This window comes from Garra rufa, chromosome 18 (genome assembly GCF_049309525.1).
Source record: "Garra rufa chromosome 18, GarRuf1.0, whole genome shotgun sequence".
NCBI classification, from domain to species: Eukaryota; Metazoa; Chordata; class Actinopteri; order Cypriniformes; family Cyprinidae; genus Garra; species Garra rufa.
The window spans coordinates 12,310,682-12,328,972 of record NC_133378.1 but is presented as its reverse complement, the minus strand read 5'-3'; the positions used below and the strand labels follow the sequence as shown (position 1 = coordinate 12,328,972).

At 34.9% G+C, this 18,291-nt stretch overlaps 1 protein-coding gene across 1 annotated transcript in view; it reads right to left on the bottom strand.

Annotated features, from left to right (window-relative positions):
* epm2a (EPM2A glucan phosphatase, laforin) overlaps positions 1 to 16,936 on the bottom strand; it is a 34,844-nt gene extending 17,908 nt beyond the window's left edge. Inside the window, exons 1-2 of the mRNA XM_073823693.1 lie at positions 16,881 to 16,936; positions 1,145 to 1,319 (exon numbers count right to left, since the gene is read on the bottom strand). Of these exons, the coding sequence (XP_073679794.1) occupies positions 1,145 to 1,272 (128 nt within the window). The 5' untranslated portion in view covers positions 1,273 to 1,319; positions 16,881 to 16,936. The remainder of the gene's footprint in view (positions 1 to 1,144; positions 1,320 to 16,880) is intronic.
* Between the last annotated feature and the right edge of the window lie 1,355 nt (positions 16,937 to 18,291).

Sequence of the window (18,291 nt, the reverse complement as noted above, 5' to 3'; positions counted from 1 at the left end):
AAAATAAAGACTTTGTAAAAGAGCATAATGGGACCCCTTTAAGGGTGAAAGAAACCTGAATAGCTTAGCACACACTAAAGGTACAATTTCATTAGTGAAATTTCAGCTAGATTTCACATGGGAAAAAGTCCATGGTTTAATATCAATAGCTTAAAGGAACCGTATGTAGGATTGTGGCCAAAACTGGTACTGCAATCACTTTCAAAATACTGTACGGTGTATCCCCTCCCCCTCCCCCCTGACTCGAGGTTGCCAGCTAAGCTGCAGGATCCAGCAGGAATGTAGGCTGCTACAAGGAGCTTCCAATGGCAAGTGACGAGTCCTACACAGTAATTCCTCCATATGTGCTAGCGTAACGTTACTTTGCACGAACATGCATACCTTTGTTCGCCTGTCGTGAATATTTGAAATGTCTATTTACATTAAGTACAAGTAAGTTAGCCAAACATAGATGAATCTTACCTGTCCAGGAGAAAATTAGCAATGTTGGCGTCTGTCTTCAAATTCTTCTCCGTTTTGAGGCGTCTCCATCTTTCAAAGGCATCTCCTATACAAATCCTTGTTTTATTTCAGACTTTGTCACAATGTATTTCGGATTCATAACAAGGTCTTTTAGGTTTGGTAACGTTATACATGTTTTATCTGACACGTTCGTAGCTGCAGCTGTAACTAGAGCAGAGCTGGCAACCCGGATGACGAAACTCTACTGACTTTGTGATTAGTAGATAGCTGGAGGGTGGAGCCTCAGGCCAAAACACAACATGACAACATCAACATCACTTGAGGGCTGCAACTTTCACTTTTAGATGACAATATCCTGGCCGGACCACTGTTGTTAGTAATATAAGTATTTGAAATGAACGTGATTTCTTAATGTCTAGTGACATGTCAGGGCCATTTTATGATTAACTGAAATAAATGTCTTACATACGGTTCCTTTAAACCAAGCAGATTTCTGTAAGTCAATGCCTAAACATTAAACTTAGACATAAGCGATATCTGAGTAGGGAACCTTCCTCTCATGCAAAACTTAGAATCACACATATTGTACTGGAATGGTTGGATTTCATATATGAATTTTGCCAAGCAAAGGTAATTGTGATCACATTAAAACACATGATGGATGGGAAATTCAGTCACATACTGAGAAAAGTGGATGGCTTGCTGTCCTGCTATGCTGAAGTAGAAGTTGGTGGTGTGTCTCATCTCATCAGTGTGGCCTGTTTCTTCAATCCAGTGACCAATCGGATGGCAGTATACTCCGTCCACCATGTTACTGTCATCATACACACAGTGCCGGTCATGATGTGGCCCATTGCCTATATAAACACACACATCAGATACTTCACAATTACATTTAGCCTACGCATGGGTCATTTACAAACTTGGATGAATTAAACAGTGTTAAAGACATTCTTGTTAAAATCTAGTTTTTATTTGTCCTTACTATTTTCAACAAAATGTTTTATCTATTGACTTAAAAATGTCATTTGATATAACATGATGTAAGGTAATAACATGTTTCAGTTGCATTGAAACATGAAATGAAATGCACACATTAAATCATTAAAAAAGTTATATATATATATATATATATATATATATATACAGAGTCATGTGAAAAAATTACGACACCCTATTGAATTTCATGATTTTCCATATCAGGACATCATTAAAAAAAAGGTCCTTGGCTGGTCTTAAAATTTGGAAAATAAAACCTCAGATGAACAACACATGACAAATTGCACCGTGTCATTATTTATTAAACAAAAAAAAGTAAAAATGGAAAAGCCATGACAAGGTTGTTAACATTGGAATAAGGAGGGTAAATAACAGTCAAGCACTGCTACTCAAATACCTTTGATTAACTGATCATCAGCAAGTCTGAGCACCTATAGAAGCATAAGCTTTGGCAGTTTAATGGTCTGGAGTCTTCAGGTGTGTGTGTTAACACAATGCCAAAGAGGTAAGACATCAGCAATCATCTCAGAGAATGAATTGTTGCTGCCATCAATCTGAGAAGAGTAATACAGCCATTTCCAAACTATTTTAAGTTTATTCACAAGTGGAAGACATTAAAAACAGACACCGCTCCTTCCAGGAGTGAATGTCCCAGAAAATGTACCCCAAGATCAGAGCATGTAATGCTCAGAGAAATGGCACACAACCCAAAAACTACACCTCAGACTCTACAGGCCTCAGCTAATATGTTAAATGATAGCGTTCATGACAATACCATTAGAAAAATATGAGACAAAAATGGCAAGCCTTGGCAAAAGAAAGCCTTTTCTATCTAAAAAAAAAACAAAAAAAAAAAACATGGCAGCACAGTTTAGGTATGCAAAGTTGCATCTGAACAAAACATAAATCTTCTAGAATAATGCCCTTTGAACAGACGAGACAGAAGTGGGGATGTTTGGCCATAATGCACAGCACCAAGTTTGGTGAAAACCTAAAGAGCATTTCAGCACAAACACCTCATATCAAAAGACAAGCATGCTGGAGGAGGGCTGATAATTTTGGGCTTGTTTATCAAAGTATTCTAGAGTCAAATGTCAGGGCATCTGTCTGACAGCTAAAGCTGGGTCAAAATTGGGTCATGCAACAGGACAATGATCCCAAGCACACCAACAAATCTACAACAGAATGGCTGAAAAGAAAAGAATCAAGGTGTTGCAAAAGCCCAGTCAAAGTCCAGAGCTCATCCTGACTCAAATGCTGTGGTGAGAGCTGTGCATAAGCAAATGCCCACAAACCTCAATAAACTGGAGCAACGCTGAAAAGAAGAGTGGTCTAAAATTCCTCCAGAACAATTTGAGAGACCGATAAAGTCACACAGAAGCTGAATGGTTCAACTTATTGCTGCTAAAAGCGGATCTACAGGCAATTGACTCATAGGGTGTCGTAACTTTGTCACACATTGACTTTTCCTCTTGGCTGTATTTTTCTTAAATAAATAATAACACTGTGTGATATGTCATATTTATCTGAGGATTTATTTTACAAATTTTAAGACCTGCCAAGAACCAGATTTTTTTGATTATGTCCTGATACAGAAAACCATAGAATTCAATAGGGTGTCCTAACTTTTTCAGTTTATTGTATATATTTTGGATCATGAATATCACAAAACTCTGGAAGCCTGTTTCCTCCACTGAATACAAAATGTAAAAACGATAATTGCAACTTTTTATCTCACAATTCTGACTTGTTTTCTCAGAATTGTGATACATAAAACTGTATAACTTGCAACTGAAGTTTATATCTCACAGTTCTGAGAAAATAATCATAATTGCCTGATAAAAAGTTCCCTTTTAGTTTAGCTTTTCATGTTCATCATTTATTTTGTGTTTTTTATTTTTTATTTTTTATTTTTTAAGGGACAACAGATCACACTGATTATGGTTTGGCAGACTAATATTATATCAGGACAGTTATAGTTTACAACCAAGATATGTTTAACTTTAAGCCCCCCAAAAACACAAAATTAATTTCATTTCAGGAAGCAAAAACATTTAAAGAGGCATATTAATTCAGTTTCATTATGAATAGCATTTTAATGTGTGTGTGTGTGTGTGTGTGTGTGTGTGTGTGTGTGTGTGTGTGTGTGTGTGTGTGTGTGTGTTTTAAATAAATTCAATGTTTAAATGAATAATTGACTCAGTTCTTAACCTTTTACACTTGTGCTAATGTGAAATGCAATAAATGCTCTCATTCCACCTTAATTATACAACAGTAGGGATCTGAATGAGAATTTGAACAATAGAAATTACATTTATTTCACGCTTCAAAGTTTCAGGGTCTCTTGAAAAACTTTTGAAATACACATTATTGTCCCTTTCTCAGAAAAAAACAGCTTTTGTGTAAGCCTTTTATTTCTGAAGGGGAAGGTCAATAGCCAATTAAATTAAAAACAGTGTTTTTCAGACTCTGCGGGTCACCTGTTACTGACCTCTGAGAGTTCACATTTAAAAGCTAAGGGTTCCATTTATTAATTCAACAACTTCTTGTAATGGCCGTAATTCTGCATAATTCTGTTGGTGAAGTCATAAGCTTGATTCATAATACAATAAACATTCAAATGAGTCCTTGCGTCGACAAAACTGTTGCGCAGTGCTGCTTCAGTCCTACATGTTATGCACTGTAATGGGCGAGAGCATATGGGATTCTGAAATCGTATGCATCCCAAACTCACAACCATCCTGAAAGTACGTGGGGGGTTTGTTATTTGTCCGACATTTATCATCCCACCCCGCTGCTGTCGCCCTTTCCACTGCTGGGCTGATGAGAGTCTCACAGCTGCAGCCCACACAGCAAACAAGCTCTCCACACTCTGACTCACAGAGCATGAACAAAACCTATGCATTTTTATTCTCATGCTTACAGTCTCAGCCTAGGCCACAAACATAAATGGCTTACTGTATAAATTATACAGTATGCAGATGGTGAAGTTTAAATTTGGCGGGCTTGAGTTTGCATGTCTTAAAGCAACACTGCCATACAAAGTAAGTTTACCAACAGTGATATTTGTATTTATGTATTTTTTGAATGGATTTGACATTCAGTTCTAAAATCTCATTTATGAAATGGATTGTTCTGACTCTAAATTCTGTAACAATGGCAAAGCAGTGCAGTGGAATACAAAATTTCATTCAGAACACGTTTCCTTTAAGTTTGCACTTAAAGGAATAGTTCACCCAAAACTGAAAATTTTGTGTATTTGTAGATAAGTTTGTTTCTTTATGGGAACAGGTTGGATAAATTTAGCATTACATCACTTGCTCACCAATGGATCCTCTGCGGTGAATGGGTGCCATCAGAATAAGAGTCCAGACAGCTGATAAAAACATTGCAATAATCCACAAGTAATTCACACCACTCCCGTCCATCAATGAACATCTTGAGAAGCGAAAAGCTGCATGTTTGTAAGAAACAAATCCATCATTCAGATGTTTTTAACTTGAAATTGTCACTTCTGGCCAAAATATGAGTCCATAATCCATTATAATATCCATTATACTTCCTTCAGTTAAAAAGTCCATTCCTTGTTGTCTCTTCTCACATCAAAATCCACTCACTGATTTGTTTAGAATTTTTTGGACTGCTTTTACTCACTTTTTTAAATGGTGCAAATTTCTCTCCTGATTCAGACGAGATGACTTTTTCACTGGAGAAAAACAATATTATGGATAGAGGACATTATTTGATGGATTGGATGTGGATTACTTGTGGATTATTGTAATGTTGTTATTAACTGTTTAGATTCTCATTCTGACGGCTCCCATTCACTGCAAAGGATCCATTGGTGAGCAAGTGATGCAACTCTACATTTCTCAAAATCTGATAAGGAAACAAATGTATCCACATCTTGGTTTTCCTGTGGGGTGAACACATTTTTCAGCAAATTTTCAGTTTTGGGGTGAATTGCAAACACGAGATGCAGGGTAGCAGAATGAAAAAAAAAATGCAATGTCTAGAGATTGTTTGTTCAAAGTTTAACTTCTTTAGTTTTTAATCTTAAGTTTTGCATATTAAGATAGCTGTGTCATGCACAAGACACTGCAAAAGCCAGTATTGTGCATTTTTTTACACAGAAAAACAATGGAAAAGTAGCCAGTGGAATGCAAAAATGCATTCTACGTGAACGTCTCCTTAGTGTGTTTTAAAGAGCAGGTCATAAGGTATTTTAAAAGTGCCATAGAATGGAAAACTGTATTTACCTTGGCATAGTTGAATAATATCAGTTCTGTACATGGACATGACATACAGTACTGTGAGTCTTAAACACCATTGTTTCCTCCTTCTTATATAAATCTGGTGTTTGCAAAAGGACCACTGAAAATGAGGCCAATTCCAACATAACAGACTATGACGTTATAGTCTCGGGATCATTAATAGACACACCCCCAACATTTGCATAGCCCAATCATCAGAAGTTCTGCAGGATGGCTATTGTGAAAAAACAAAGCGAGGACAATAGCGAAAATGGCAGATCACGGAAATAAATGTTATGTTCCAGGTTCTGCAGGAGATGTTAAGAGCAGGGATGGGTTGGTGTCTGTACTCAGAAAGGCACGAAAAACAAGTAAGACGTTCTAATAAAATAAGGCGAGCCACTAAAGGGACACGGTTAGCTTCTTGCTAGCGGTAGCCTGTTACATTGCAGTACATAAAATGTCACTTACCACACAAACAGAGTAAGGAGAGACGCTTGGACAATGACGAATGATTTGCAGATCCTGATCACCGCTGACAGCATCTAAACTTGTCAAATGTGGTAAGTACTGCCGCTGTTGTATACCAATACACAGAGCATGTGCGATTACAAATCTCTAAAAGTGAAAGTAAAAAGCTTTTGTGCATTCAAAACAGCAGTTTAAGCTCGAGCTCCATAATTAAATATATATTTTCCTCCATGTGTTTCCTTCCTGCTGTGCGAGAGCTAAATGAACCGCTCTGTGAGACAGCCAATCAGAACAGAGCTCATCATTATTATTCATGAACCTTCCAAATAAGGTCACACACGCCATTTCATTCTAGGGACAAATCCTAGGGTTGTAAATAGACTTGTAAAATCGTTTCTGGAGAATTTTTGCCCTTATAGCCATATACCTTCTATGTAGATATCAGAGAACAATTTAAAATATTGTATCAATGCATTCTATGGCACCTTTAAAGTGTCCTAATATTTTGTTGGATTCTTCTACAACAGGTTTAAATGCATCTAAGGTCAGAAAACATTGTAATTTTCTCAGAATATACATTTAATATTAGAATTACTTTGCGATGATTATGAAATTATTTGTTGGAAGCAGTTCTGAGCTTAAAGGAACACTCCACTTTTTTTTGGAAATAGGCTCAATCTCCAACTCCCCCCGAGTTAATAAGTTGATTTTTACCATTTTGAAATCCATTCAGCCGTTCTCCTGTTCTGGCGATATCACTTTTAGCATAGCTTAGCATAGATCATTGAATCCTATTAGACCAATAGCATCACGTTCAAAAATGTCCAACGAATTTCCATATTTGTTGTATTTAAAACTTGACTCTTCTGCAGTTATATTGTGTACTAAGACCGGTGGAAATGCAAAGCTGCGAGTTTCTAGGCCGATAAGATTAGGAACTACACTTCCATTCCGGTGTAATAGTCAAGGAAGTTTGCTGCCGTAATATGGCCGAAGCAGGTGGAGTATTATCAGAAATGAGTTCCCAGCTAGTTTAGCATTTGCACATATGCTGCGTGGTATTACTGCTCCTGCTTCAGCCTTATTACGGCAGCAAACTTCCTTGACTATTACGCCGGAATAGGAGTGTAGTTCCTAATCTTATCAGCCTAGAAAATTGAAGCTTTGCATTTCCGCCGGTCTTAGTACACGATATAACTGCAGAAGAGTCAAGTTTTAAACAGGACAAATATCGAAACTCATTTGTCATTTTTGAACTCGATGCTATTGGTCTAATAGGATTCAATGATCTATGCTAAGCTATGCTAAAAGTGATATCGCCAGAACAGGAGAATGGCTGAATGGATTTCAAAACGGTAAAACTCAACTTATTAACTCGGGGGGAGTTGGAGTATGAGCCTATTTACAAAAAAAGTGGAGTGTTCCTTTAAAGGGTTACTCCACCCCAAAATTTTGTCATTAATCACTTACCCCCATGTCGTTCCAAACCCGTAAAAGCTTTGTTCGTTATCAGAACACAATTTAAGATATTTTGGATAAAAAATATCTGTCCCATTGACTGCCAGGTAAATACCACTGTCAAGACCCAGAAGTATGAAAGATGTTGTCAAAATAGTACATCTGCCATCAGTGGTTCAACCATAATTTTATGAAGCTACGAGAATACTTTTTGTATGCAAAGAAAACAAAAATAACAACTTTATTCAACAATTTGTCTCCTTCGAGTCACCATAGCGTCATTTTGGATAGTATCCCCTGTATGCAAACAGCGTATGCGGTTCTTTGTCAGCTATGTGATGCGGATACGTTTTCTTCTACCCAAAATGGTGCTACGGTGAAATTCAAAATTGAAATTGAACAACTGATGGCAGATGGACTATTTTGAGGATGCCTTTCATCCTTTTTTTGGTCTTGACAGTGGTATTTACCATCCAAAATATCTTAAATTGTGTTACAAAGACGAACAAAGCTTTTACAGGTTTGTAACGACATGGGGGTAAGTGATTAATGACAATTTTTTACTTTAGGGGTGGAGTAACCCTATAAGGTCATTAAACCCCTTCCTCCCTGCTCTGATTGGTCAGCTAGCCTAGTCTGTTGTGATTGGTGTTTCCGTATACAATGCAAGCAAATTGTGTCCACAGCTATAGTTTAGCTGCTAAACTGTAAACACTTTACAAAACAATGTTAGCCAAATACTTACATAACTAACTGATGAAACAATACAGTGTGTAAACCAAAATATGCCAACATTCTTTATTATTAAACAAAGTAATTAGAACGACAGTCTACATGAATCGACACATTCTTAGGAAATAGTGGGTTCACAACAAATTATCAGAACTATTTCAGTAAGACAGTAACATCATGGTTTACATGGAAACCTTGGTATGCATCACATATTAGCATAAAAAAGCACAAAAAACTTGACATTTTGAGCACTAAATTAAAAAAGCACACATAACGTACAGGTTGTGGTTCCAAGACGCTTGTTAGTCCAAATAAAGAAGGTACAGACTTATTTTTCATGGACAAGCGTTTAGCGAATTCCGTGTTGAACTCACCAAGATAAGAGAAGCTGTCGGTAAAAACAAAAGGTTCGAATTGTGTTGCTGTGGTATCATGGAAACAAAATAATTGTAACCACTGATTCGTCACATTATCATCTTTCAGCAATAAAAACAAAACAATCTTGCTTTCACAGCGCAGAACACAGCGTCTTTTTGACATTATGTAAACACAAACTAGCAGAAGTGTTTGTGGGAAGGTCAGACAGTTAGTATTTTGCGAGCAGGCAAATATGTTACCTAGTGACGTAGATCGGTAACAGGCAGAAGATCGTATAATACAAGGACTAGTTAAGGCGGCTCAGAGTCAACTCTTTCTTTTGAGAGACAGTATCTTTATTTTTCATGCACTTTTTTGATTAACAACTTTGCAGACTGTTTACATTGAAGGATAGCTATGTTACAAACTGCAAATAATATATTTTTTCGAAAACCCATATGATCTGCTCTTTAAATTATTGATTTACTATAATGCCTGAGAGTGAGTAAATAACACAAAATTAGAATTATTCCTTTAAAACTTAAGATTTTATTTCCACCCCACATGCAGCAGTCCTTTCTGAAGTAAAAATGGTTCACAGCCACATTTCTGAAGTAAATATGGCTTTTCCACTTATGTTTCACATCTAGGTCATATACAGAAAAAAAACGGGGCAGAATTAGAACCTACTGAAGTGCACAGGCCAATACGTCCTAAACCAAGTCTGTCCCTGTCTGGACGCTGGCAATTGAAACACTCCACTGATCAGAGTACTTTTAGCTCAACTGGAGGACTATCAGTTCATGGTTGCTTACCTGAGGCACGCTCAGAGCCAATTCAGCTGCTATGGTGTGCAATCAACAAGTATCATTTCAATCAGCAAAACACATCTCCACACAATAAAGATCTCGGTTGTTTTCATATGAGACACTGTGGATAGACAAGATGCCAGCAAACAATGGCTCAATCAAAACCTCAGTCAACAGACGGCATGAGCACTGGAGCAGATCGCCGATTTGTCACGCACAGGCGTATTCATTCAAATGAGAAATGAGTCATGAGTCATGTAAGGATGACAGCTTGGCTTCTCTAGCAAAGCAGGTCCTACTTTAAGAACATTTGACTTTAATATGTCCAAAATATTAAACAAGATTTTTGAAACAGACTTCATCCAGTGTAAATTTTTGTACTAGAAATGTATGCAAATTAATGCTCATTTGCATAATTAAACCTAACATTTTAGAAAACTTGTAATACAAAAAATGTTTGCAATAATCAATGTAATCAATCAACTGGATAAGTAAGGCGATAACTATTAGATTATTTTTACACTATTTACCTGCAGTGTCTCACTTTAAGGACATACAACATTAAAATAAAAATCTACAATCTACAAAACCATTTTTTTGTAGTCTGTGTCTTGAGAAAATAAGATTTAAAAATAGCAGAAAATGAGAAAGCCAACAGAAAGACAGTAAAACAGTAAGGCTTCAACATACATGATTTCTGCAGAAGAGTCCATGTTATAATTCCCATAACTTTACAAAAGAAGAAAAAATAGAAAAGAGTACTATTTTGATATCTTTACTGTTTTTATTAATATTCTGAATCAATTTTAAGTTGATGTTTAACTTCATTTTAATTAATGCACACAGAGTACAAAATTTTTGCATGTTAAAAAATAAATAAATACGACCTTACGTTATGTCAATTGAGTTTACACACTGCCTCCGAAACTTCTGTCTGTCATAAAAAATTAGGATCAGGTTCTGCGTTTTCGCATCCATAACAAGCATTTTTGATAGGAAAGGATGACGAATATTAGAAAACCGAAAAAACGCATACGGAAATGTTGGACTCAGTGTGCAATGACCTTGAAAACCCCTGTGAAATGGGTCCACTGTGGCATCATCAGGTAAGTCCATTATGGCTTCATTATTTTCACTGAACCCTATAAAGGCCACAGTATATCATTCAGTACTTTATACAGCAGTCCTAAAGGCCACTAAATTATTTCTGTGATAAAAACTTTTCTCTGTCATCTGACATCTGACTACTTATTAAATAAGTAAAGGCCTTTTAGTTTTATTTTAATATTAATGTCCCCATTTAAGTCGTATAGTACACAATTATCATAGTATTTCATTGCATTATATGTTTTCCCCCCACAATAAAAACTACAGAGCTTTAATCATAAAACTAAGCATTTAAGACATTATTGGGAGACATAGAGTGACAACTGATATTTATATGCATTTTAAGTACTTTGCTATAGGTTATAAAGATCTCACAGAATTATAAGCTATCAGAATTTCAACTTACTTTTTGTCAATATTAATGTCTCCATATACTAACTTTTTTTCTGTCATCTGTCATCTGACTACTTATTAAATAAGTAAAGGCCTTTTAGTTTCATTTTATGCTGCGTTCCAGGCAGGTTTTTTAACTGGTAAATCACCACTTTAAACCACGACTCACGACTTTGTAGCGTTCCAGGCAAGTCATGCCAAACTGCCTGGTAACATTTATGAATTATTATTATTTTTATATTATTATTAATTTGATTGCAACGTTATATTGTCCTAAGCTCTATTTTTCCACCGTGTACTACTTGAATAAACACCGCACCCATTAGGGCTGACATTGTTGTTTCGCGGGCTATGTTACGTCAGAACTCGTAACTGGGAGTACATCAATCTAGTACGAGTTCACGAGTGGGGAGTCACGGGTTTGACTACCGTTCCAGTGCACTTTCACTGGTAGAAGGTCGGAAAAACACGAGTAACGGGTTGTCTGGAACGCGGCATTAATTTCAATGTCCCCCTTTAAGTAGTATAGTTAACGTGTCCCTTTGCTGTTAAATATTTAATGATTTTATAATGACGAACTAAAAGTAAGAAGAACTTTTTAAAATATTGTTATTAATATTTTAAAAGAAACAAGACTGAAGCAAATTAGATTTACTTTTTTACTCATACATCTTTTAAATCAAATATGTGACCCTGGACTGTGGACCACTAAACCAGTCTTAAGCAGCACGGTATTATTGGTAGCAATAGCCAAAAATACATTGTGCATTTATAATAAAAATCAAGAATATTAAGTAAAGTTCATGTTTCATGAAGATGTTTTGTACATTTTAAACTTAAATTTAATATACATATCTGAGAACTTCTTTTGGACATCTTTAAAGGTGATTTTCTCAATATAAATCTGATTCCAGATTTGTATCTCGGCCAAATATTATCCTATCCTAACAAACCGTACATCTTATTTCATCAGCTTTCATGTGATATATAAATCTCAATTTTTTAAAAAAACTGACCTTTATGACTGGTTTTGTGGTCCAGGGTCACATATGATCATCTTTTAAAGATGTGTTCATCTCTCAATTGTCATGGTATTGCATATGTTTTTTTCCCCACAATAAAAACTACAGAGCTTTCATCATAAAACTCAGCATTTCAGTTAAAAAGTTAAAAAGACATCATTGGGAGATATAGAGTGACAAATGATATTTATATGCATTTTAAAGGGGTCATCGGATGCCCATTTTCCACAAGTTCATATAATTCTTTAGGGCCTTAATGAAAAGTCTCTAATATACTTTGGTTAAAAATTCTCAATAGTAGTGTAAAAAACAGCCTTTTACCTTGTCAAAATCAGCTCTGCAAAATATCAGCTCATTTTATCACATGGGCCCTTTAAATGCAAATTAGCTCTGCCCGCCCCGCCCCTCTCTGCTGAAGGATTACGAGCTGTAATGTTTACTTTAGCCGCATTTATCGGCGAAACTTGCCAACAAGCACATTATTAAGAAAGGCCATTTGCAAAGATGCATAAAAAACCCTTGTACTCACTTCTGCTGTGGGTGAAGCTACATCACGAATGATTCCCACGAACATAGACGCATATGTAGATTGGGATTGGCGCTTTCCTTTTAAAAACTAAAGTAACATTGTCCTCTGCCTCTTAAGCGGCTCAGATGTCGGGAGTAAATGACGACTGCTATGTTCATTATTACATCCAACAACAGAACATCTCAGTCGCTCAATTAGAGTCTTCCTCTGCACCTGAGTCACACAATGGCGATCGTATTCGGACTGTTTCAGCTCGGTGAGGGCGGGTCTAAGGTAAGACGCTCATGTCAATCAACTGTGTTTCGTCACAACGACAAGAAGCTGAGAATGACCTGGTTTTAAAAAGGGGATATTACTTTTAAAGATTAAAAAATACCACTGGGTGGATTTTTATCATTGTAGGGTGGTTGTGTACACCGACAATCCCTTTGCTATAGGTTTTAATCTAATTGAATTATAAGCTATTTTTACTGTTTTTTTTCCTCCTCTAGGCTTATGATCTCTATATTCTAACTATCCATCTTTTTCCTAACGAGTCAGTCTAGTCTGGTTTACTGGTTTTTAAATTATGGGAAACACTTCCTGTCAAAGTCCACACAAAAAGACTGAAACAAATAATTTCAAATCATAAACTTGAGCTACAAATAACTTTTATGTGTGTTTGACTGAATGAGCATGTTTTCTGTCATGTTCTACTTTCAGACGTCAGAAGAATAATGTTTGGTATTTTAATGTGACATGGTAGAAAAAGAATATTTATGGCAAGGGCTCTTTTCAGTCCGCTGCATTCTTTTCCTCCTGATTATTTTCATTTTCCTTTGTATTCCGCTGTAACAGCATGAATAAAGATAACATACTTCGCATTGGTGGTCTGCTCTCCCGATTAAATTTACGATATAAACCATGAATAATTCACTGGTATGCACTCTCGTTTTTCTCTGAAAATGCTCACGTCTCTTTCCAGGTATGCACATTACGTTGAAAGTCATTTTTAATGCTATTACACTTTTAAATGTTTTTTTTATTGTATGATGGTTGAAGGGCGAGTCGAATAATGTCACCTCATTGTGCAAACAGTTTTACTATTTGCTGTACATTATTATTTTTCTTGTTATATTAGCCCTACAGCTCTAATGAGCAGGAAGTCTCAAACATTTACAGAAAACAGCTTACTTCTGTGTTGAAAAATGCATAAAGATATGGCCATTTAAGTCTCATGTATCAATGATAATGAATAAAACACATCATATTTATATTTTATATTCATATAGTCTAAGGTCCCCTTACGGAAAAGAAGTTTATTCAAGTGTGCTATTAGTATACTTCTTTTAAACTAAAAAAATAGGAAAGTATACTTTCAGTCTACTTTTTATGTACTTCTCAGAAGTGTGCTTTATATACTTAGAAATATACTTAAAATGACATTTAAGTATACTTGACTTATTCTTAGAAAAAGTCTAAATTGAGCTACTTGTGCTCTGAGAAATTGTGTGTTCATTGTTATATGCTCTATTACACATCTTCTGTACAGAATTTCTAAAACACAAGTGAAGAAGAAACCGAAACAACAGATGCTTCCACATGTAATTTAACACAATCGTCAGACATAAAACAGCATCAAAACCATAGAAATGTAAAACTCTGTAACATTATGGAATAAAATGTCGACCTATGAAGAGGTAATAATGACTGTCAAGCTTTGGGTTTTTTTCTTTTAGCTTTTTGTTCAAAATGTTGTTTATTTATTTATGAAATGTACCCACATTCAAGTGATTGTACAAAGAATGCATGAAGCTAGAATAATTAACCACTGATCTATATAATGACTGGATTGCTCATTGCGTTCTAAAATGCCGTTAGGCAGTGAAGCCACCGGAAGTGTTCGATCCGCCATCTTACTATTCCCTACCGGCAGAGTGCGCCATTGATTTCGCATGTAAACCACTGACCTAAAATCACCCGATTTGAAGCGTTTCATTCACACATCATTAGTTTTGAGGATATGTGTATGTAAATAAATTATACTTAAGATGTTATCTGGAATGTTTATGGTCTTTTCGGGCTGGATAAGCGATATATATTGAAATCGTTTAGGTGGGTGTGTCAGCCGCGCACTTGCAGACACAGGTGAGTTAACTGAACCAAAACGAAAATATATTTATGTACCCAATTATGCAGGAAATTATAAACAAAACCGTGTATATGGTATTAGTAGCCTACCTGAAATTGTTTCGATTGTACAATATTGCTCTTGTACTATAAATTAAAATCTTTGAAATAAAGCTTAATGTCTTTAAGTAGTCAGCGCGGTATGGTGCGTTTTTTTTTAATGAGCAGCATCTATTTCAGTCTCTTCAAATCACCAAATTCTGTAATGATTTACTAACATTACTGTTTCCATGTGAGTAAAATGCTGCGTATATATGTTGAATTAATTATTAATTTAACGAACAAATTATTACCTGCTTCAAAATTAATAATGTTATTAATGAATATATAATAATATAACATACAATAAACGAATTAATAACAAAAGTATTGTTGAAACATGCAGTTAGCCTACTGTACGAATAAATACAACAAAATGACATAAACAGTGATTATTCAGATTTATGAGCACATTTTCTTTTGTAAACATATGTTGAACGCCCGATGTTTATGCTTATCTGATGTACATGACTGTAATGTAGGCTTTATGAACGTACATTTTTAATAAGCAGAGGGAATTCCCGACAATAAACAAATAACCGTTTACATGCTTAGGACGTTTGCGTTGTAAAAATGCACAGTGAGACTTCAGATATAAAAACGCTGACTTGTTATGTGATGTTTTCTCAATGAAATCGTATAATCTCCTATTCATTCAATGGAATGTATGCGAATAGTAGGGAATACTAATATGGCGGCGCGGTGGCTTCACTTTTATGACGTCATGAGCAATCCAGTTCTCTATTATAGATCAGTGTAATTAACCCTGTTCTTTCTTTTGATGTTTTGTATGTTCAGATATTTATATAACAAAATACCTAAATAAGGACATAGTAGTATACTTAAAGTATGATGTAAAGTTCACTTAAAGAAAATGAGTATACTTGTAGTATAAAATTGCTAAACTAGTAGTTTTCTGAGACTATACTTCAAAGTTCACTAAAAATGCATAAAAATTTATTTAATTAGTACACTATCAGTATACCTATAAGTTCACTTTTAGTATACTTGCAGTACAAACTAAAAACATAGATGTAAGCTAGTTTACTACTAAAGTTTACTACTGTTAAAGTATACTTAAAAGTATACTTTTATATACTAAAACGTAAACAAATTTAGTCCCAAGGAGTATTGAAATGGTACACTTATACTACTAGTACAAGTATACTACTAGTACACTAATATTTGTATACTTACAACATAAAGTATACTTAAAATATACTTGAACTTAAGTATACTTAATAAAATAACCTTGAAGTATACTTCTTTTTGGTATAGGGTCCCAATAAACTGTTACTTTACAAATAAACAATTATTTCATATGTTTTATTATTTCAAAACTTTTGAATGCTTTGGAGTCAACGGAAGTCGTAATTTCTTAAAAGCGAGTTCAAATAAACAAAAAGAAAATGGACAATGTGTGACCCTGGACCACAAAACCAGTCATAAGTGTAAATTAGTCGAAATTGAGATTCTTACTGTACGTCATCTGAAAGCTGAGTAAATAAGCTTTCCATTATTGTTTGTTAAAATAGGACAATGTTTGTCTGAGATACAACTAAACCTGGAAGCTGAGGGTGCAAAAAAATCTAAATATTGATAAAATCGCCTTAAAAGTTGTCCAAATGAAGTTCATATTACTAATCAAAAATCAAGTTTTTATATATTTATGGTAGAAAATTTACAAAATATCTTCATGGAACATGATCTTTACTTAATATGCTAATGATTTTTGGCATAAAAGAAAAATCGATAATTTTGACCCATACAATGTATTTTTGGCTATTGCTACAAATATACCCGTGCTACTTAAGACTGGTTTTGTTCTCCAGGGTCACATATGAGAGTTTAACAAAGACTGTAAACTGTCATGTTATATGTCAAATGTTAAACTGAAAAGGTTTATAAATTTGTGGCCTTGCAAGTCATATTTTGAAACATCAGCACCATCCAGTGAGTCAAAACATGCATTACACTCTGGATGTTATTAGAGCGCTTATTTGTCCTTCATTATAAGATATTCATTAGAAACATCGTGTTTGTATCGTCCTCACAACTTGTCCATTATATCTTCACGTACCTTCCCAAATGTAGTTCCCATCGACACGCTTAATGAACTTAAACCACAGCTTATCTGTATACTACGGTGCCCGCCAGGGGACACCTTCGGTTCACTTATGTTTGTCGTGGCCACGACATATAAACTCGTGGGAACATGATATTATGTTGTGGCCACGAGATATTAATTCGTGGGAACGTCATATTAACTCGTGGGAACGTGATATTATGTCGTGGCCACGAGATCATTTTGTCGAGGTAACGACATCCTTATGTCGTGGCCACAAGATGCGATGATGAGGGAACGAGATCCATTTCTCGTGGCCACAACTTCTTATGTTGAGGAAACAACATGCATTTCTCGTGGGCACGAGTTTTAATGCATAAACAAACCTGCGTGACCATAGTAACCCAGAATTAGCCTATCAGAGATAGGTTTATTAATATTTTATTTTTAATTAAGAAATTATTATATTAATTGTTACAGAAATTGTTACAATATTAAATTATTATATTAACAATGGGCGATGCTGTATATGCGAATGCTGATGCTGTCTGTGCGCGATGTAGACAGTATATTCAAAAGTTTATCATGAATAAATATTACATAAAGTACATCAAATAAAATAGCCCTACAGGAAACATTTTATCCCACAGTCTTGTCCATTAACTGATCCTCCTCTTTCCGTAATATTTTTATTATTCGTTTATATTCGTTATTTTCCCCTTCATTTCGATCTCCTTAACGTTCTGAATGTAGGTTCTATGACTGGGATTTTTTCAGTTCAAAGGCTGAATTTAACATATATTGTATTTTATTTAGTCTAATTAATAGACAAATATAGTGTTTCAGTGAAGAGTGAATTATTCACGTAGTTTCATTTGGAAATCATTTATCGTCACACCGTAAAATAGGCCTATTTTATTTTATTTTTATTTTTAATAATTTCTATTATTATTAATTCTTATAATTAGCCCATTATTGTAGGCCTATATATTTATCTATTTTCGTTTATATTCGTTTCCCCCCTTCATTTTCATCTCTTTACTTAACGTATATGGAAATGATAGGCTACTGTAAATGCTTGACATGACTGATTTTGACTGGAATGTAGTTTAAAGGTTGAATTGAACATATTTTTATTTTGTTTCGTCTAAGATACTAGACTATATAATACTATACTGTTCACTGACGAATGAATCATTCACGTAGTGAAACGAATATAAATGAAAATAAAAATATATACAATAATAATAATAATTATAATAATGATGACGATAATAATAATACAAATACGGAAAAAAGACGATCAGTTAATAGAAATGTCATGTAGGCCTATTTTACGGTGTGACGATAAATGATTTCCAGATGAAACTACGTGAATAATTTACTCTCACTGAAACACTATATTTGTCTTTTAATTAGACTAAAT